Source organism: Tursiops truncatus, chromosome 2, assembly GCF_011762595.2.
Source record: "Tursiops truncatus isolate mTurTru1 chromosome 2, mTurTru1.mat.Y, whole genome shotgun sequence".
Taxonomy (NCBI): domain Eukaryota; kingdom Metazoa; phylum Chordata; class Mammalia; order Artiodactyla; family Delphinidae; genus Tursiops; species Tursiops truncatus.
Window position 1 is genome coordinate 147,571,929 of NC_047035.1, and position 21,237 is coordinate 147,593,165.

At 55.0% G+C, this 21,237-nt stretch overlaps 1 protein-coding gene across 1 annotated transcript in view; it reads right to left on the minus strand.

Annotated features, from left to right (window-relative positions):
- The window catches only part of ADARB2 (adenosine deaminase RNA specific B2 (inactive)), a 355,132-nt gene that overhangs the window by 18,182 nt on the left and 315,713 nt on the right, over positions 1-21,237 (minus strand). Inside the window, exons 4-6 of the mRNA XM_033852309.2 lie at positions 10,509-10,623; positions 3,281-3,449; positions 1,378-1,529 (exon numbers count right to left, since the gene is read on the minus strand). Coding sequence (XP_033708200.1) covers positions 1,378-1,529; positions 3,281-3,449; positions 10,509-10,623 — 436 coding nt within the window. The remainder of the gene's footprint in view (positions 1-1,377; positions 1,530-3,280; positions 3,450-10,508; positions 10,624-21,237) is intronic.

Consider the following 21,237-nt stretch of genomic DNA (forward strand, 5'->3'; position numbering starts at 1 on the left):
AGAGAGGGAGGGGTGACCCCCGGCACCATGGCTTGGGGTGTGCAGAAAGATGTACAGCGGCTCCTGCAGACCAAGCAAGGGGTGACAATCAAACCAGCCAAAGTGACCAGGACCGGCAGGGGACATGCTGGCCGGTGGAGGGGAGGCTCCTGGAGCAGCTGCGGGTGAGAAGCTGGGGACCTCGGTGTCCAGGGCCAGAGCTTCTCCCGGCGGTGACCCCTCTGGGGAGAGGATTGAGCATGTCATGCTCTGCATCTGTGGACGCAAGGGCATTGCCGTGACCTTCAGGGTCGGGTGCCCTGGGCCTGTTCAGGAGCGTGGACCCTGAGGCCGTGGGGCAGTGAGGCTGGGCTTCTGCAGGGGTGGCTTGCAGGAGGCGGGAGGGCCCATCCCTGCTAAACGCCCCTCGGGCAGGCCCTGCCTCCAGGGGGCCTGTCACTGTCACCTCTGCCCTGGAGGGGACCCCTAAGGATCCCCATCACTCACACCCCCTCCTCCGAGGTCCAGCGAAGGAGGCGCCCTGAGAGGGAGCCACCAGCAGAGTCACCCTGTCCCCACATTAGCCAATTCTCTCTAAAACAAAACAATTCCGGGGCGTTTGTGCCTCGGCAAATGGAGAAGGCTGAGCCACCTGGAAAGGTCCTCCACGTGGCTTAAAGGCCCCCTTTAAGATGCAAATCCCTCGTCAGATTTGCCGCATTCTGCTTCTGGAGGGGTTCACGTGTGTCTGCATGTGTCTGCGTGTGTGTGCGCGGGTGTGTGTGTGGTGTGTATACGAGCATGTGTAATGCACACAAGTAGCGTCAGTAACAGACTTTCCTAATGGCACCTGGGGAGACACTGACCCGCACAGAGGAGACTGCGGTGTCCTCCCCCCAGGACCACCTCTTGGGTGGATGTGACTGTGTCTGTGGTCACCAGCTCTCCTAAAATACCCGAGAGGGCAGGTCCCGCCCAGGGTTTTCACACCCTTTGTGGGAGAGGCCAGGTGCCCGGGGAGACGTCTTTATCCTCCCCCACGTGCAGACGGAGGCAGACGCAGCCCTGGGGTCAGCTCCACCTCCACGTGGCCCGCCTCTGTGCTGCTTCAGCTGTGTTCTGTGTCCTGGCCACAGGCTGCCTGACCTGCTGCAGCGATGGGGCCTTAGCAATTAGAGAGCCTCTGTCACGTCTCCAGCTACGCTGTCCCCAGAGATGAGGGCCCATTGGACCAAGGTTTTAGAGGATGCCATTCTGATGCTGCAGATGCGCTCGCCTGCCCCTCAGGGCCGCGCCACCCAGGCAAGCAGGCGGTGTCTGAGCGGACAGCGGGACACACCAACCAGGGAGGAGAGTATCGGGCTGTTCGAACACAAAGGCAGAAAGCTGGGCGCTTACGGTCCGTGGTGAGCTCGTAGGGCGAGTGGAGCCGCGCGTCTCCGCAGGGGGATGTGCTCACATAGAGGTGGAACAGGACATCCTCCCTCAGCCGGTAGCCGCCCTCCTGCAGCCGCACGAAGATGGAGCGCTCGCTGTCCTCGCGCCGCTTGCTGGGGACAGAGAGGGGCCCCGTCAGCTACGGGAGGCCGGCCGGGGCGCCCGGTCCGTGTCCTGCATGAAACCTTCTGGACCAGCCGCGGAGCAGCTGGGTGAGAGCAACCGGCCCGCAGAGGCTGCATCCTCGGCCTCCCCGCCGCCCACGGTCAAGCCCATCCTTCACAAGCCCAGCGTCCTCGGTACACATGACCCCGAATGTGAGTGACTGTGACACGGCCGTCCTGTGGGTCACGATGCTCCCTGTGTGCCCACAGGACGCTGCGCTCTACACGGCCGCCGTGGGCAGATGGTTCTCTTAGACGGAGAACAGGGATAGAGAGGCAGGGCTCGGCCGCCGCCCAGTGAGGAATCCGGCGCGGGGACCCCTCTTCTTCTGCCTCGGCCGTGCCCCAGGGCTGTCCTCCCCACACGACACCCCCCATGCCCCCCTTCTCAGTGGCGGTGAGGAGCACCCCCTGCACAGAGCGGGCCTAGCTGGGGCCCCTCCCAGACCCGTTCTCACCAGTCACGGGCGGCTCCTTCCCGCCGGTCTTGCTGTTTTTACACGTTCTGCCCCATTGGTGATGGATTCTGAGAGCACGCAGGCAGCAGAACAGACATTTTCTCCCCAGGAACCCTTGAGGCATCCCACCAGCCTTTCTGCTTCCCTGACTGTGCTCCTTCTGCTGCCAGGCCCCCCAGGCCCTCCCCAAAACCTCGGAGCAAACGCCTGGCCCTGGTTTTCTGCAGCCGTTGCTGGTCTCCGTCCCCTAACCCCGATCCCCTGAGGGCAGGGGCCTGGGTGCCCCCGGCCTGCAGCTTGGTACCAGCACACAGCCAGCCCTAAACGTCCGCCTGGGGCCACGGTGACACATCCAGAGTTAGGGGTGTTTGGAAACATTTCTGACCTGGCAGCTGGATATTCAGGAGAGAAACCCTTCCCACGTTTGGAGAGAGTTCCAACTCCCTTCCCCACATTCAACCCTGGCCGCACCATCTGCCAGCCTGGAACCAGGGGGAAACTGCAAATCAGGGGCTCAGAAATGAACTGAGTGTATGAAGGCATCGCTTTCCTGAGTCTACTCAGCACCTCTGGACCCGCCTTCCCTTTGTGTGGCCCCTGCACAGGCCATGGGCAGGTGGGAGTCGCCGCCTGAAGCCCCCAGGCCCCTGTTGCTAGTGGGTTTGAGGAGCGCTGCTCTGGAGGGTGTGGAAGGACAGCGGTTCTGGCAGAGACACACGCTGTGCCTACAGCCACCCGTGACTCTGCTACTGCTCAGGGGGTCGTAGAGGGAGATGCCCCCCAGGGGACAGCCTGCTGCTTCCTGATGGCCGCCCAACAGCACTAGGCATCCCACATCTGGGCACGTTGCTCAGGGTCTTCATTACAGAACCCCTCCCCCCTTTAAGATGCAAACATGCAGGGAGGAGGAGGAGGCCAGAAACGGGGAGGCAGAGCCCATCACTGGCCGCCTCCGTCGTGGTGCCTGGGGACCAGGTGCAGGAAGGGTTTCCGCTGCGGGGCAGGGTGCAGGGAGAGCCCGCCCCACACAGGAGGACAGGGCTCAGAGCTGCTGGCTGGGCTCGTCCAGGCAGTTGAGCCTGGGGGCCCCAGGACGAGGCCTGGGGAGGGAAACAGACTTGACCTGGAGTCTGGGAGGGGCTGGTGTACTTTCAGGGCATAGCCGTTGGCACGTTCAGGGTCGGCCGGGATAGAGGGACACCAGGTGCGGGGGCTGCACGGCCGCCCGGGATCCCCGCTCACCTCAGGTGCAGCTCCAGCTGTGCATACAGGAAGTGGACCAGCGCCCTCCTGGCCACGATCTCCGCATGGCAGTCGTTGACCACCAGCCCCTGGTCATTGATGTACTCGCCGCTGATGCACTTGGTCCCCGAGGACAGGACGACGACCTGGGCTTGCCTGACGTCCAGGCCTGTTGGACAGAGGAGGCGTCAGAGCCCTGTGGCCGCTGCCCTCCCCGTGGGGCAGTGGGTCTGCTCTCCACCTCACCCGGCACCGCCCCCCTCGCCCTCTTGCATCCAAGCCTCAAGTTCACCTGTAAATAGCCAGCCAGTGGGGCAAAAGGTACTGGGGGCGGTGGTGTGTGTGCACACCTGGCTCACTTGTGAGGCCGGAGTCACGCCCAGAACTCCGTTCACACCCCAATCCCAGCCCACTGGGGCCCCGAGTGTGTGAACCCTGATTCCTGGCCTGAAGGACCTGAGGGCCGTGTCTCCCCACGTGTGACCCAGACAGGGCAGGACGCAGGCCTGTGGTTGAGGAAGATTCGTCCCTTAATTGGAAGATTCTCTGACGGGAGGGCCTTGTGCTCAGGACGGAAGGATGTCTGTGAGGACAGACCGCAGGCCAGTCCCCGCCCGCCCGCCTATGCCTCTGAGGCAAACTCAGGACCATCGGCCACCTTCCCTGCGTGGAGCCAGCGCCCCTCAGAACCCCGGATTCCTGCACGAAGGGACACTTGCTTCTCTGCTCTGCTCACCTCGGCGGCTTTGCCCTGAAGCTGGGGCATGTCTCTGCGTCTGGACTCAAGGCCCAGCCCTGGAGCAGCAGGAGGTCTGGGCCCTGAGGCTCCTGTGAAAGTGCAGCCTGGGCCGAGGACCACTCTCGATGCCCACAAGAGGCCAGCAGAGACAGCAGGACGCCCGGGCCAGCGCGTCCCTCTCTGGAACCGCCTCTCACAGGAGGTGCGGGGGTCCTGGTGGGGGGGCCCCTCCCTGGGCCCCACGCAGAGCAGGAGCCGCCTGGGACCCCGGCCTCGCTTCTGGGGCCGCATTTCAGGAGCTCCCGAAACAGGCTCACACCTGAGAACAGCGGCAGCAGCGGGGAGAGGGTGCTGAGCTTTCTGATTTGACGGCCCAGGCTCTCCGTTTTCCCTAAAGAACAGCAGGGCAGATGGGAGGTAGGTAGCGGCAATACAGCCTCCCTTCCATCCAGCAATTTCCGTCCTGAGATCCTTATGACCCCATGGGGGGCATAGGAGGGGCCATGCCCCCGCGTCCCCCTCTGGTCCCTTCGAGGGCTGCGCACAGCTGCTTCCTAGCAAAGCTCACGGGTTCGTGGTGAGAACGAAGCAACTGGCCTTCTGTTTGGTGTGGCTGTCGTATCTCTGCACGTTGTGTGAAAGTGATGTATGTAAAAGTGATTTACTACCGCAATGTTTGCAAGTGAAATAATATGAGTGACCCAATACTGACCCACCAGTAGGGGACTGCTTAGAGCGGAGTACGTTCTTCTGTATACTGGGGCCCTGTAGACAAGTTCTCTGGAGGAATAGAAAGATTTCTAAGGGATATCGTTATGTGAAAAAAGCAAGGTGTGGAGCAGCGCGTGTACAGCCCACGTTGTGCTGTGAAGGGCAGGGGTGTGGGTCAGGGCTGGGATCCACCCGCCCACCACCAGCTGCTGCTAAGTCAGCCGCTTACTGTCTCGAGGACATGGAAGACACGCGATCCCAGGACCGGAGACGAAGGGCATTGTGACTCGCAGCACCGCCAGCAGCAAGAGCCTTGTGCCTGCTTAGGTGCCCTTGCCCGTCTCAGGCGGTGTGTGCAGGGGCTTGCGGGTGCTGCCCGTGCTCGGGGGTCCCTGAACTTGGGGACGGCACCTCTCCGTCATCAGTGGTTAGCAAGTCCCAAAGGAAAACTGTACGTCACCCATTGAGACTGCTCCCTGCAAACACAGCCGAAGAAACGTTCCAGGGAGAGCGACCGCCCCTCTCTGGCTGGCCTCCTGCATTGCCCTCCTCAGCCCGAGGACTGGTGTGTTCACGCCCCAAAGGACTCACCCCACCCTCTCTCCCCCACCAGGGAAACTGCCTCCCAGGACGTGCGAAGGTGACTGGGCTGGCTTGCTCTCCAGCTGGCCCACACCTGATGCATGAACTCCCATGCCATGCGTGCACCCTCACCTCCAACTCTGGGAAATCTCTGGGAATGCACTCTTAGTTGTTTAGCCGGGACTAAGCAATTCTTAGCCTCTTCCAACTCTGAATAGATTTTCACAATACTACATCTGACTATGGAGGAAATGATTACCAAATTTCTAAGAATAAAACTGAAGGTAAAATATACCAACCAGTATCAAAGAAACAAATACCCAAACTATAGAAACTAGAGACAGAAAAGAGCGGCATTCACCCTGCGTGCAGACCGCCCGATGGTGTGCTGTTCGATTGGTCTTGGCGCCCTGTTTTCTGGGCCATGTCCAGTGAGTGTAATGACTCAAGCATTAGCGTTTCCACCACCCACTGGGGGAAGCCAGGCTCTTCCACGGTGTGGGCTTGGCGTCAGGAGACCCTCCTCCACGGTCCGCTCGATGCTCCTGCACTGTTTCCGTCTCACCCAGGCTCCCAGCACCCCCTGGGGTTTGCACCCTGAGTATTTGCAGAGAATTTCCTGCAGTTTCACATCTAGTCATTATTTGGTCCAAGTCTGTGTTTAATTCTCAGTCTTTTCCTGCGATTCAATATTCTACTCTTCTCAACTTTCTATTCTCCAAATTTCCTCGAGTCAGTTTGAAAGCAAGTGGATTTAAAAATGTCGGCTCAAAGCTTCCCTGGTGGTGCAGTGGTTGAGAGTCCGCCTGCCGATGCAGGTGACACGGGTTCGTGCTCCGGTCCGGGAAGATCCCACGTGCTGCGGAGCGACTGGGCCCGTGAGCCATGGCTGCTGAGCCTGCGCGTCCGGAGCCTGTGCTCCGCAACGGGAGAGGCCACAACAGTGAGAGGCCCGGGTACCCCAAAAAAAAAAAAAAAAAAAAAAAAAAAAAATGCCGTCTCAGACATGTCTGGTCTGTGACGGATGTGCTAGGACTGAGACTGACAGGAAAGATTTTCACTTTTGATGGGGGCGTGGGGGACTTTCTTCCCCTGGGATCTTGATTTACGGCGTCTCCACAAATCGGAAGACAACAGTGTCCCAGGGCTTTCAATCTCTAACCATTGCAAATGCACCGATTTTAGGAGGACAGTTAGTTATGCGTAGGGATTTGTGCATTGCGCTGTGGATGAGGAGCTCAGAGGGAACCCCATGCAGGCCCTAGGGAGTCGGCTCTCCCCACGTGCCCTGCTGCCAACCTCCTGATGCGGTCTAGTCTTTTCTGGACTGAGGGACGTGGGCTACTTCTGGCTCCAATGGCTGCTGACCATCTGGTTAGTTAGTGAAAACTCTTTTGCTCAAGGTGATGACGCAGGTATGAGCCCCTGTGAGATGGGCACCCCCTCACCTCCCCTCTCCCGACCCTTTCATCCGTGGGAGCTGCCTTCCTGCTCAACTTCCGCTCCGAGGTCCCTGACCTGGGACTGACCCAGCTCCACCTGCCTCAGCTCCGGGGACCGTCCTCTTTCCCAGGCTCCTGCTGGTGAGGTGTCCAGAGCCCTAAACCCTGGGGATTGCCAAGCCCAGCAGAGCAGGACACAGGACTGTTGAGAGGTGCCCTGAGCGGACCCGCAGGGAGGGGCCATGGTGCTGGAGGCCAAGCACTTTCCCCCGTTAAACTACGAGGCCTGGGTTTCCTTAAGTGACAGCCCCCACTTGGGAGGACACCAAGTGCTCCTCTGGGATGTACGTCCCAGCAAGGCCACCTGAGCAGGTGGATGAGTCTTGAAAATGTAAATATAGGGAAACTGGGTGAGAAAGGAGTATAAACCAGGACCCTAAGTGCACGTATCTGAAAATCAAAAGCACTTCAAAGGTACAGCTTTACCCAGCTTCACATTTGCTCATTAATCAGTTCCAACCCTTCAGAATATTGTTGTACCTGCAGCCATGTGGGGTGGGGGGTGATCCGAGCTGATTAAATTCTCGGCTAACGGACAGGACTGTGCCCAGCAACTTTGCTGATGCTTCTTCCTTCCTCCTGTCCTTCCTCCCTCCCTCCCTCCCTTCCTCCCTCCTTCCCTCCTTCCCTCCCTCCCTCCCTCTCTCCTCTTTCACAAGCAGGTGTGACCAGCATGTACAACCTGACGCTCATGATTAGGGAGAATGTGGACTATTTTGTTGAATAAGACGACATGGTTTAAACACCCCAAAACAATCCCCGGCACAAAGACAAATAGTACATATTAGTGTCTTCTTTTTATTCTTTCACTAACAAACTTAGTGTTATGTTTCCACTGGGGAAAAAAAAAGATTGTAGTTTAAGAGATTGGAAAAAAACTGGGCTTAGTTTTATGGCCTCGAGATAAAATAGTGTTGGGTTTTTTCCCCCCGTGAAATCTTTTGGGCAATTAAATGCTGGGTTATGTCCTGATGATCATACAAAAGCAGAGCATTTGAGCAGCTTTGATGGGGGGATCTGACCTCAAAACAATGCAGCGCAAACTCTGTCTTCCTCCTTTCTTTATGTATTTCCTCACACGCACCTCCTTCCCGAGGAGGAACTAAGGCATTCCGTGGGGGAGTGGCCCAGGGTCAGGGCTCTGACCCATCGGCACCTGGTGATTTCTTCCAGACTAGACTACCGTTGCATCTCTACACGAATCGGGAGTGGGCTGTCTGGGCCTATTGTTCTTTTCCCCTCTATTTTAAGGAGGCACATTTACCATAAACAAGTCAGCATGCGTGCTACGTGGGGTCAGTGGAAAATCTATCCTGCATTTTGTGGTTTAAATCTAATAGTTTAAACCCCAGATTTTTTTTTTTTTGCGGTACGCGGGCCTCTCACTGTTGTGGCCTCTCCCGTGGTGGAGCACAGGCTCCGGACGCGCAGGCTCAGCGGCCATGGCTCACGGGCCCAGCCGCTCCGCGGCATGTGGGATCTTCCCGGACCGGGGCACGAACCTGTGTCCCTTGCATCGGCAGGTGGATGAGGGAGAGGCCACAACAGTGAGAGGTCTGCGTACCGCAAAAAAAAAAAAAAAAAAAAAGAATTAAGATTAAATTGCCCATCAACTTTAAGTAAGTGAATATTTGAAAGTATTTCTATTAGTAATTTTGCACAATCCTCCCTAATCTCTTTTTAATCAACATGTTTATTAAATCTTCTCTTTATAACAGGAAAGTAAATTTCAGCAATTTATCCTTCCATGTTCATAAATTACTAATTACTGTAGGTTTACCTTGTAAAGTCTCACTTTCACGTAATACATTTACTTCCTTTAGATAAATTGCTTGCACGTAAAGCAGTGTATTACTGGCCACTTTTAAGTACCATTTCCCCATCAGTCTTTGTGAAACATCACTGCTTTCCAAGGGAAGTCTGAGAGTAGCTTTCCAGATTTTCTGGAATTGAATTTCCCAGAAAAGTGGAAAAATGTTGGACAATCACAGCTATAGAGCTGGGAAGTATTGAAAAACTACTCACTAATCCTACTGACGTATGCGTTTGGGGTTGGAGTACACTGCACAACAAAGAAGCAATGTTGATTGGTGCCTTTGCCCCCTCCCTCCCCCCATCCTTCCGTCTCTCCTTCCCATTCATCACTCAGCCCAAGCTAATTTAAACTATGTTATCCTGGAATCTGTGCAGAGAAATGCATGTGACACTCCAAATCTTAAAATTTGCCAAAGTTTGTGGCTGTGATCCTCCAGCCCTGCACGTAACTTCTTTTCACATCGAATCTAAACTCTAAGAGTCAGGGAGGCAGCGCTGGATCTGTTTTGTTCTCTGCTGTTTGCCCAGAAGCCAGGAGGGCCTATGGCCGCGGCAGATGCCCAGTCATATTCTACGGAGGACACGGACCTGGCACGTCTCTCTAAATGCTGTATGTACACGAGCACACTTAACCTTCCAACGACCCCCAGGTAGGTTTGACCATCACCCCATTTTAAAGGTGGGGAACCGAGTCCCAAAGAGGCCAGCTGGCCTGGTCACAGCACTAGTCACAGGAGTTGCTGGGTTCAACCCTGGGTGCCACCCCACTGCGTCCTGGTTACCATGTCCCCGGGGAGGGGGCATATCTGTCCTCCACACCCATTACGCGTGCAGAGTGGAGCCCGCGTCCGGTTAGTGGCTGCCGTGGCTACGTGGATGGAGCGCCGCCTCCAGCAGCCGTAGTCTGGACTGAGGGGGCTCTTAGCCCTCAATTTGGGACATTTCTTATTCTACAAAGGGGCAGGTGTTACCGAATGTGAGTGGATCGGGCGGGATGCCTGCCACCAAATTCAACAGTATCATTGATGGAGCAGAATTGCCTTTGACTTAGAACATTATAGAGTAATTTTTACATTTCAAAGTTTTTCATGTACTTTATCCTAGGCACCAAGTTACATTGTGAGGAGGCATTTTTATTTCCATTTTACTAAGCTGCCCAAAGTGGAAGGGTTAAATCATATGTCCTGGCCCCAGTGGCCTTGCACTTGACACTGCAGGAGCCCCCGGGCGTCCAGAATGAGGGGAAAAATGGGCCAGTCGTCTGGCTGTTAGTCGACTTCTAACATCCATATTTTTGGACATCAGGTAGATGGTCTCTTTCAAGTCTTAGACTTAGTCTACACTGGCAGAGAAAGTGTGTGTCTTTGAAACCTAACTAGCCCCAAAGTCAATTATTTGTTTTCAATAATCATTCTCTGGTAGGTCATTACCAGTTCGCTCCAAACTTTGGAACTAGAAACAGTTGAATTCAAATAACCAGCTAGCTATTTATTATTAGTAGGTTAGTAGTGAGGTGTTTTCACCAAAAGTGTCAGCTTAAAATTAAGCATCACTTTCTCCCAACCTGGCTTGTAAGAGCGGCCACGACCTTGATGGTTGGATGGACTGTTTCCTGCCAGTTCTGTCATCCTGAGAAGGGGACTCCATTAGTGAGCAGTTAGGGGTGGGGGCAGGAAGGAGTGTGTTCAGTCCTCTGTGTGTGTGGAGGCAGCTTTGGGGCAGCTGGTCATCTACTTTGTCACTGAGTCTGGGTCTTATCTCTGCTTTTCTTTCCGTGTCTTCGTGGGGAAGAGAGTCCTGGTTCCCAAGCTCGAGCCCACGCTAGGCTACGCTCCTTCCTGGTGGGTGAGGTGCCCGAGGGGAAAGCAAGAGGCATTACCTTGGGTCATGACGATCCCGGCCAGCGCCTTGTGGCGGGCGTGCGCTGACGCCAGGCCCATGGCCAACTCGTGGAACTTCTGCGTGACCAGCTGGGACACCGTGTCGGCGAATTCCTGAAAGACACAAGCAGCAGGCCTCTGTGACGGCTGCGCTGCTACCATGTCCTCCCTCCTCCAAGCTGCGACCCCACGGGCGCCTGAGGTCCCCCTGCCCTGCGGCGCCCTGCCACCCAGGCACCGTGACCCCCCCAGGCCTCGGGACCCCAAATCTGCGGCCTTGATTCTGAGACTCAGCCCCCGGCGTGGCCCCTGGGCACAAGCCCCTGAGCCTATGCAGAACCTTCGGGTGGGGGGACCGTCCCCTACATCCCTCCCTGCCTTGCAGAGGCTTCCTGCGGGGGGTTTGCACACACACATTGAGCAATCGGTTCCCACTTTCTTCTCCGCGTCACAGAACCAATTCTAAACTCCCCCCCCCGTCCAGGGACCGCTCCCCACAGCTCCTCCACAGCCTGCTCCTTTCAAGTTTCTGCACACGTGCGTGTGTACAAACACACACACACAGATACACACTCGTGCATGCACGATACACACGTGCACATACACATACACACAGAGAGACCCATGCACGTGGCACACATACCCATGCACACCTGTGTGTACATGCATACACACATGCACGCATACATTCAGACATCGCAGCCACACACGGGCACACACATGCCACACACACACAAAGATACATGGGATGTGTACACGCACACAAACACCAAGGTGATGTAATCCCGGTTGTGGAGTTTTCTGAAATGACCCGTGTTTCTACAACAGTGGCACATGTGAGACTTGCAGGCCCGTGTTCCCCAGAGAGCTAGGCCGTCGACTCCTGCCTTGCTCCTGGTCCCGCGGCTGAAGCACCTGCAGTGGCCCCATCACGGCTTTTCAGTCGACTTTCACAGGCTTGGAGTCGGAGACCCCGGTGTGCGTCCACGTGGGCCCGGTTTCATATCCTCTGACCTCGCACGGGGGTTGGGGGGGCGGAAGGCAGGGGCCCCATCCAGCTGGAGGATCGGGCCGCTTCTGCCGGTGTGAGCACGGGACCATCCCCCCCACTCGCCGTTCCCCCTGGCAGGGTGGTCCAGCATCTGCGGCCGCGCCACGGGGCGCCTCGTCTTTCGCTCTGGAATCGAGTTCTGGCGCCTTCGTGTCGCCTGCCGTCCCCAGGAGGCGAGGGCGGAGCTGGTGCCCTTTCCTCCTCCAGTAACTTTCCAGGTGCTTCCCCGCACCTTCAATGGTCCTTTCCCTTCTTTTTAAAATGAAGTTTCTGAACGTGCAGGAGGTGATGAGACCGACAACATGACAGAGGAGACATCTCATCCCATTGGACGGGGCCCTGTGGGGCCTCAGAACAGGACGCCCCAAACCACTGAACAATGACATAAATTACACAAAAGCCGGCTTCATGCGGAAGCCCAGAGGCCAGTGCGCTTCGTTCAGGGACGCAGAGCAGACCCAGTGCCAGCAGCGCCTTCTCGCTGTCCCCGCTTCGGCCTGCAGGGAGGTGCTTCTCACTACTGAAGCCACGTCTCTGCCAGGATGTGGCCGGGATGGCAGGGATGGGATGTCCACCCAGCAGCCTTGGCTCAGACCCTCCTCTCGAAGCCCCACTCCCTGCTTCTGGGGAAGTGGCTCTCTCTCCTGCGGAGCTTCAGCGGGACCAGCCCGCCTACAGGGAGTCGGGGCTGAGCACCGTTCGTGAGGAGGCGCGTTACCAGGCGGCTTCATCCTGGGTGCCTGGCGCCCTGGTGGAGCCATTCCAGGAGAAGTTGATGCAGAACAAATCAGAGCTTGTTCCTGACTCTCGCGGTTACGCGGACGAAGGGTCCCTCCCCTCCCTCCGCCTGGCGAGGCGGGTGGGGCAGCGGACGGAGGTGGGTTGGGTTGTCCAGCCTCTCCAAGGGTGATGAGGACCTCTGCTAGTGGACATGACCTCGGACCCAGCAAACCTCCCGTGAAAGGGCTGCAACCCCAAGGGGGGCCCGGGGTTGGGGGGCTGCCCCACCGGCCGGTCAGGCCCCTGGTCTGTCCCAGCAGGCCTGACCCTGGGGTTGGGCTCCTGGCCTGCAACTAGTCCATTGTGCCCCATCTCTTAACACCGTCCTCAGGTGAGGACACTGCTTTCCAGCACCACAGCCCTCGGGGTGGAGCTGGTCCTAGAACCCCGTGCAGCGTCTGTTTGGGGCTTTGTCTGTACTTTGTGCTTCCCCAGCAGCTCCACGTTTTTAATGACGGAGCCCCAGCTCCACGCTCGTTTGAGGTAGGGGCGTGGCTTGGACGCATCTCACACTTTCTTTGTCCTGCCGTGGACGTGAGGTCCCGCGTGAGTCAGTGATGTCGCACATCTCGGATGGAGGACTGTGTGCGCCCACGACCTTGTCAGGGGTGGCAGAGCACACACACTGGCTGCTGGGAGGGTAGACATTTCAGGAAAAAATTAGTGATGTTTCTTCACCCGTCGTTCTGGTTATTTTCTGACTCTAACATGCTGTCTCAGTCGGCTGAGCTGCCACCACCAGCACCACTGGCCCTGTGCCCTCGAGGGCTTCCCTGGTGCCCCACCTGGGCCCAGGTTGAGGGGACCATGGCTGGGTGCCAGAGCTGCCCGCCTCCGCCTCTGAACCACCCATGCCCCATCAAGACCTTTTTTTTAAAACATCTCCTCCCCTTTAATCCTTTTTTCTTTATCCTTTTTTTTAGGGGTCTTGACATTTATGTTAAGCATGTTTCTCAGTTAACATTTTATAAAGGTGAATTGAAAAAGAAAAAAGCAAAGATTTCTTTAACTTTTCTTACTTTGGGTGAAGGACAATCTAATTAAGATGTAGAGGGGTATTTAGCTGGTTAAAATTTATCTCTGGTATTTAACCAGTATTACTTCCTAGGACTGCTTTGAAAAGTCTTGCTTATAGGGAATTTTATGGAATGTTTATATATTGAACTATAACCCTTAGCTTTTCTGGGTTTAAAAGTCAAAGGAAGAGAATCACGAATAACCATCTCCATCGGAAAAAGAGCATCTCCTCTATTACAGGGACCCGAGTTGTCTCTTTACAGACCTTCTGGAGTCTTTGGGAAATGAACAGTTTTTGGTTTTGGAAAAGGCTGGAGAAACGCAGTCTGCGAGCTTTTCTGCTCCGAGGCCCCCTTTCCCCCCACAAAGCCACCCCCTCTCCTGCCTCTCCCCGGCACCCCATCTACTGCACCACAGCTGTTTTCAGTGATTGGCTTTAATTAAATCACATACATGATTATAGCTGTATGTAGTTCTTCATAGTTGGATTTGTGTATGTAAGTGACGTTGTCATTGATTACATGGGGTGTTAGAAGCCAGGTGGAAACTCGGAATTCACGTAGGGAGACGCAAACCTACCGTCTAATTTAACAGTAGGAATTTTTAATGTTTTAATCACTTGGGATTTAATATATACAGTCAACTTTGGTTACTGTGAACCCAACTAATCAAACCCTGAGATAATTTGATTTTTCCCCACCTGGCACTTGGTTTATGATAGAAGCAGCTAAATGCTCAAAAGCAAGCTTGCATCGAGAATTATTTTTATAAATTCAAATTCCAGGACACGTCTGCGGGCCGTGTGGAGTTCCTTCGGTCTCCTAGGGTGGAGACGTGCATCCCAGCTAACAGCAAACTACTTAAAGCATGTTTTTTGAGCGCCCAGGCCGAGCGGTCCCGCATCACTGCATTCTGGTCTAGTCCATCCTGGGTGGGAGAGGAGGGATCCCACAGAGATCCCACGTCTGGCTTAGGTCAGCCCTTGGGCACAAGCACAGTGAGAGTCGTGGTGGTGAAGCCCCCCCTGGAAACCTCAGGGTGGGCGGTCTGCCCATCAGGACAGTGAACAGGGGAGGGCCTGGGTGGGGCAGGAGAGGCTGGACCTGGGGACGGTTGAGAAGCCGGCTTTGTTATATCGAAAGCCCTACGCAGGGAGGCTCTAAAGATGCAGTCCAAAAGTCCCGAGTGAAGTGTCACTTGCAACATAAATTCTTTGTTAAATATGAAAAAGAGAGACATCCAGTCGTACTCGTTACTGCTGGTGATTTCGCGATTTAGAAAATGCCTCTGAAGGTCCCTTTGTAGCAGGAGAGCATTATTGTGTCTTCCGCAATTTGGTCACGGCCTCTCCGAGCACTTAAGTGGCAGGGAAGTGTGATCCCCTGAAGGCCCCTCCCCCTGGAGGCCTCAGGACCCCGCCCCAGCTTTTCTCAGGGCAGGAACAGGTCGGGGGGATGGGACAGGGGGCCGTAGAATCTGCAGTGCTGCCCCGAGTCCCTGCAGGGGCCCGATGAGCCTTGGTCTGAAATTGGTCAATGCTGTTCTTGCAGAAATTGGCACAGGCTGGACATTTGGACCAGAAACGATCAGAGGAGACAGGATCTGGCTTCTGGTTAAATCATGGTGATAATCAGGTGCTTCTGCTTCCAAAGGTTAAGTGGGGAAGTTGGCCCTGCATTTAATGAGCTGTGTGTTACTGTACTTAATGAAAAACAGGAACGCGAGGCTACCTAGTCTTCTGCGTGTTGTGGTCTGCACGCTGCCTGTCGGCCCAATTACCACGGCAAATTAACAGCATTATTTAAATAGGAAAACAAACTTTAAATAGGAACACCAAAAGACTCAAACTCTACTCATTTCCAACACTAATATTTTGAAAGGCTTAAGTAAATAAAATGTGTTCAGATTTGCAGTAGCAGTCCTCAGGGTAAAATTGACATTCAGCCAAAGTGGTGAGGATATTAAAATCGATAGATTATGAGGGAGAGAGCCGTCAGTAAATATTTTCCTGTTGAAATCCCTTCTTTGGGTTTATACTGCTAAAATATCAGAAAGGTTAGATTTGCATATGGGCGGGGCCAGGCGGGACCTGGGCCACCCCGTGCCCTTCCTGTCCACCTTGTCTGCAGCACACGATGGTGGGCGGGCGCCCTGGAGGTGGGCGTGCCAGGGGCCTAGGGAGTGGGGCCATGTGCCCCCGCTGTTGGGACTCATCCTCCATAGAGCACGGCCAGCTTGTGCTCCTTCTTGGCCGTCCACGCGGCCAGAACCGGGAAGGCAGGAGAAACGCTGGCAGGATGGTCATCCGGCCACCGGACAGCGGTACACAGCTCAGAGGGATCCCAGTGAATAGGAGAGGATCTTCCCCACCTTCCGTCTCGATACTTCCTTCGTGTGTCCGGGGAAAAGCGCATCTCCAGGTCTTGGTAATGACTCCTGTTTGTTGACAACGGCAATAAAGCCTCAGTCAATTTCAAAGTCAGGGACTGGTGAACACGTGTCCCACTAAATAACTCAAGTTACCTGACTACTCAGCTTTTCTATATCTCAAATTACTGAGAGGCCAATAACAAATTTGAAGGAAGGCATGAGAGATGGAAGCCCTTTCCCCCCCTTTCCATGGCATCGTGGGAAAAGCTCTGAATGGGCATCGGAGGACAGGCTTGAGTTCCTTCACACCTCTCTGAATGGTTCAGCCACCACTGGGCAGTTAGCATCTCTGAGCCCTTGGTCTCCTTTCTGTAAAAGAGGCACTGTAAGAATTACCTGTAAAGTCCATGGTCCTGAATCTCAGCAGGGAGACCCAGGCCTGCAGATCCACCTAGAGCACTTCTGGATGACGTTTTCTTTCCAATGTTGCCAGAAGTAGTTGCTCCACGGGCACCAGGGGCTGCGTGGAAGCGGAAGTCCACGGAGGCTGGAGGACCTCTTCAGGCTTGGCCCCCGCCTGTCGTGGGCAACAGGGAGGTAACTGCACGACCCTGCCCCTCAGTGTCCTGTGGCTGCTCCCAGCTCGGGTGTTTCAGTGGGACGGCCCCGAGCCTAGGAGGTGCGCATCCTGGCAGACAGTGTTTTCCAAAGACGGCTGCGCCCTTGTCTCCCACGCTGCTGGCTCTTCTCACAAGTGATCTCCACCTGCCACCTGCCTCCTATCCAGTAGGCTGCGCATCATCTCCTTGGAGATGTCTCACCCACGGAGCGAGAGGGACGGTGGACCGTGAACGCACGCATCTGTGTCTGGGTCCCGGATGTGACCTCTCGGGATGCAGCTGGGCGTAGCCTCATGGAGAGGCCGCGGGTGAGCTTCCCCGGGAGGGTCCTTGGCCCGCAGTGACCTGTGGAGCACAGCCCAAACGACAGCGCAAGAGCAAGACGCACGATGGTGTGGTTTTGAGCTCTTGGCTTTGGTGAGGTTTGTGACACAATGACAGCGGCTAAAGCAGATGTGGCGAAGGTGCTGCTAGACCGTGATGGGCGGTTTGGCAGAGGGCTTGGATCAGGCCTCTCCTGGCGTCGCTACCTAACAGCAGCCTGACTTTGCGAACATTATTTGGCCTGGACGTTCTCACCTCTCCAACAGGAATAGTGCCTGGGTCATGGGATTTTTATGGGGTGAAATGAGAGCCCAGAAGTAGATGCTGAAAATAGTACCTGGTACTGAAAACTCAGTGTCAAATCCGCCAGCGTTAAGTGTTTTGTTATTATCGTCCAAACTGTGTGTACACAGTGCTTCCGCGAGACGGTACAGAGATACCTCTCGGCTCTTCTCGGCACCACTGTCTGCTCAGCACGAAGCTGTTTAAAGTTCACGTTTGATGCCATCAGGCAGTGTTGAGCAGTGTCTGTGGAGACCACTGTTCCCGAAACACTTCTCGTGTGCCGAGTGGCTTCCCTGGGCCATCGCTCCCCGCCCGCCTGGCCAACCCTGAGCCCCTGGTGCACCATCTGCTGGGCAGGCTTTCCGAGAGCCCGGGCCACAGGTGAACAACGAGGAACTGGGAAAGCTGTGCGTTGACTTAATCTAAACCCCTGGGCGTGGAGGCTGTGTGTATTTTGGACCCAAGTCCAATCTTAAGGAGAAATCACATACACGTCAATGTTTCATGCAGTCATTTTTTAGTGAAATCACGACAGTTTTGGGTGAGGAGTTGCTCACCAGTTAAATTATTTGCTTGCCCTTTTATCAGCTTTAAATTTGTTATTATTGTTCAATCTGGAAGACAGTCTCTTTAGTGACGATGCATTTGGACATTAATGTTTGGAGTCAGGTGCACCCGCGCTGCAGGCTACCCGGCTTATCCACTCATTTTTCGGACTTCAGTCCACCCTGATTTCATCCTCGGGCCACAGTGTTCTGTGGTTGGTCACTGATGAACATCACGCTCATGAGCCTGACACCCGAGGACCAGAGCCCCGTCTCTGTCACCCTGGCAACGGCAATGTCCCTCTCCCCCAACAAACACCCCAGTCAAAGTGTGCGTTCGCCTTTGGGGCCTCTGGAGCACCCCCCACCCCCCAATTGTTAGGATTGGGAAGGGGTCTCTAGGAGCTGTTGCCGTGGAAACCTCGCTGTATCTAGAAAAGCCGGGGGAGAGGCCGAGTGGAGGCTGTTTCTCAAGCATTTCTATTCTTATTTCGTCTCTGAACCTGTCCCCTGGGGAAAAGAATCAATCAAAATTTATTGAGCAAGACACTAGTAAAATCCAGAGACTAATCAGACAGGGTCCTCCGTATAGAGAAGCCCGTGACATGACGTCTGTCCGGGGCTGGGAGCCCGCCAGGTGCTGAGTGCCTGAGGCAGCCTGTCCCCTTAATCCAAGGGTCCCCAGCCCCCAGACCACGGACCGGTACTGGTCTGTGGCCTGTTAGGAGCTGGGATGCACAGCAGGAGGTGAGCGGCAGGCGAGTGAGCGAAGCTTCCTCTGCAGCTCCCTATGGCTCCCCATCGCTCCCCACCACTCCCCGTTGCTCCCCGTCACTCCCCGTCGCTCCCCGTCGCTCCCCACCGCTCCCCACCGCTCCCCATCGCTCTCCGTCGCCCGCATTACCGCCTGAACCAACACAACCCCCCCACGCCATCTGTGGAAAAATTTGTCTGCCATGAAACCCGTCCCTGATGCCAAAAAGTCTGGGGACCACTGCCTTAATCCACATCATCGTCCCAGAGGTGGTCACTGTTGCTACCCTGTTCACAGACCAACAAGCTGAGGTGGAAGAAGTAGACTTCCCTGCAAGTCTGGTTGGACCCCCCACAGGTGGGAGCCACTGTCCTGCCTGGAGACGGCTGCTGGGGTGGGGGGCAGTGAAGCGCTGCCCCTTACACCAGTCTGGGTTTCCTGACTGCCCCAAGTCATGAAGTGACCTCGGTTATTGGAGACGGAGGACTTCCTGGAGGAGGCAGGAGGCCCCTCCCAGTAGGAGAGCCGCTTAGGGGCATCTGTGGGCCCACAGGGCCTGTCGCGGATGCTCTGAATCAGACCTCCGGGCAGCACAGCTGGAGCTCAGATGCTTCTAACACACAGCACATTTGACAACATGTGACGAAGATGCTGTCCCTGAACAAATGGCACAGGGTCCCTGAGCTGGCTTCAGCCAGGCCTGTCTTTTCAGCCACCACCGCCCACTACCCCGTCCCTCTCGGCCTGGTGCAGTTTTAGTAGGGGTTCTACTGGGTCGGCTCAGCCAGACCCCTCTGACCTGCTGTTCCCTCCTAGTGGTTTTCCATCCGCTGCCCAACCCGGCCCTGGGCTGCAGTCCCACCGGCCACGCTGTGATCTGAGCTCGGCTCCATGCCTCCTTGCAAGGCCATCGCAGGGGTCTTTACCTGCCGCCACTGTCCTCCCCATGAATAACGTCTTCCTTTTGGTGCTTTAACAGTGATACCGAATATTTCTTTTCTTAACATTGTCTAAAAAATGGAGGGGATCAGAAACAACAATGGCAGAGGGTGGGGAGGGGCAGGAAGCCAGATGTGGGTGGGGACGGTGGAGCTGGGACAGGCCAGGTGATGGTGACAGGAAAGCCAGTCGCTCTGCCGCACCTCCTGGGGCCAGAAAACCAGACAGATGGACACCTCCATGTGAGAGTGCTGAGCTGAATGTGTGTGGTGGGACTTTAGCCCTTGCTGTCATCCCTGGTCTGCGGTCCCCATGCGGACCCTACACAGCCGGCCGGCCTCCCCTTGCTGGGCTCCAGGCTGGGCCCCCTTCTCTCTCCGTCCCTTTGGTCTACACAGGCCTCACGCCACCCGGGGCTACTGTGAGACTCCCACCCAATTCAGCCCTCAGAGGAAGCCCCCTGCCCTCCCTCCTGACCCTGGAAACACAGAAACCCACCGAATGAATCTTGGAGCAGAACAGCGAGGTTCCCTCCGATCTTGTCTCCCCGCGCCTGGCGGTGGGGGGCAGTGTCTAAGCTACGGGTTTCTTGGTGAAATGGGAGAATCCTTTGTCTGTGGACAAGAGGCCCCTCAATACCTATGATGGATTCACAAAGACGGGTAGGGAGCTGGTCACACTCGTAAACTCCAATTTTATCAACACGAAGGCATTTAAAATCTTGTACTGTTGGCATTTAAAAATTCTACATGATGAGTTACATTAAAGAAAGAGGGGAGGGACTATGGCCCCGCGCTCCCAATGCAGGCGGTCCGGGGTCGATCCCTGGTCAGGGAATAGATCCCACACGCGGCAACTAGACATCCTGCATGCCTCAACGAAGACCCCTCACGCCGCAACTAAGACCTGGCGCAGCTGAATAAATAAATAAATAGATAGATAAATAGATATTAAAAAACAAAAGGAAACAGGGGAAATGAAGAAAAGAGGTTCTTTGGATAAGTTTTTTTTCCCGTAAGATGTTATGGAAAATACCGAATGAACCTTTTTGGCCAACCCAACACTGTTGCGGGAAACGGGACTCGTGAAAGAGCCCCAGGGCCAGCATGCCGCCAGGTGTAGACTGTGGGTGAATTAGCCAGCTGTCGGCTGTCATCAGGCTCTCAGTCTCCTCCCTCAGAGAGTGAATGCAGGGCCAGAGGGCTCAGGGTCGCTGGGTCACTAGGAACCGTGCAGGTAGGAAGGAGGGGAACCTCCTACTGCTGACCTCAGGGGGGGGGTCCCCTCCCTTGGGAACCAGGTGCCAGAGGGACCAGCACCGCAGGGAAGAGGTGACCCCAGCTGGGAGAGGTAAACCGACTTCCCACAGATGACCCAGCGTTGGGAACCGGCAGTGGCAGGGTTAGGATTCACATCCAGATGTTTGAATTGTAGCTCCAATATTTGGGCTCCTGACTACAATGTCAAAAGCGACTTCCAAGGGTTTTTTCATAATCGAGGATTTCAAAAAAGCCCCAGATAAAGATCTCATGTTCATTAACTTGAATAATTGAGAATTGAAGTTTGTGTGCACAGATACCTGTGTATCTACACATCGATTAAGTAAATTTGTAGTTATTCACAATTACCCAAATTGTTAGGCACCCACAAATCTGTTTAAACATATTAATAGCAGTTACTGCTTTAACAATTAACTTCAAGTCAGAATACAATAAAAATGTAGAAAATGAACTAAAACCGCATTGGAAATGGGATATATCTTTTTTGTTGAACTGGTGCTTTCTGATGTACTCAGGGAGATATTTTGCATCTGGGTTTAATTAGAATCTTTAAATTCTCATTAGTGCACTAACACGTGGATGCTCACAGATGAGGGCCTCTGTTTGGGGTTGATTCATGGCTGTTTGAGTTCATCTGGATTTAAAAAGATGTAAACAAGAAGAGTCATTTCAGCGCATCAAGAGAGAAAGACTCTCAATAGGTAACGTAGTTGTTCCTCAAAGGAAGTAATATTTACTTTCTTAGCTTTCGTTAAATTCAAGA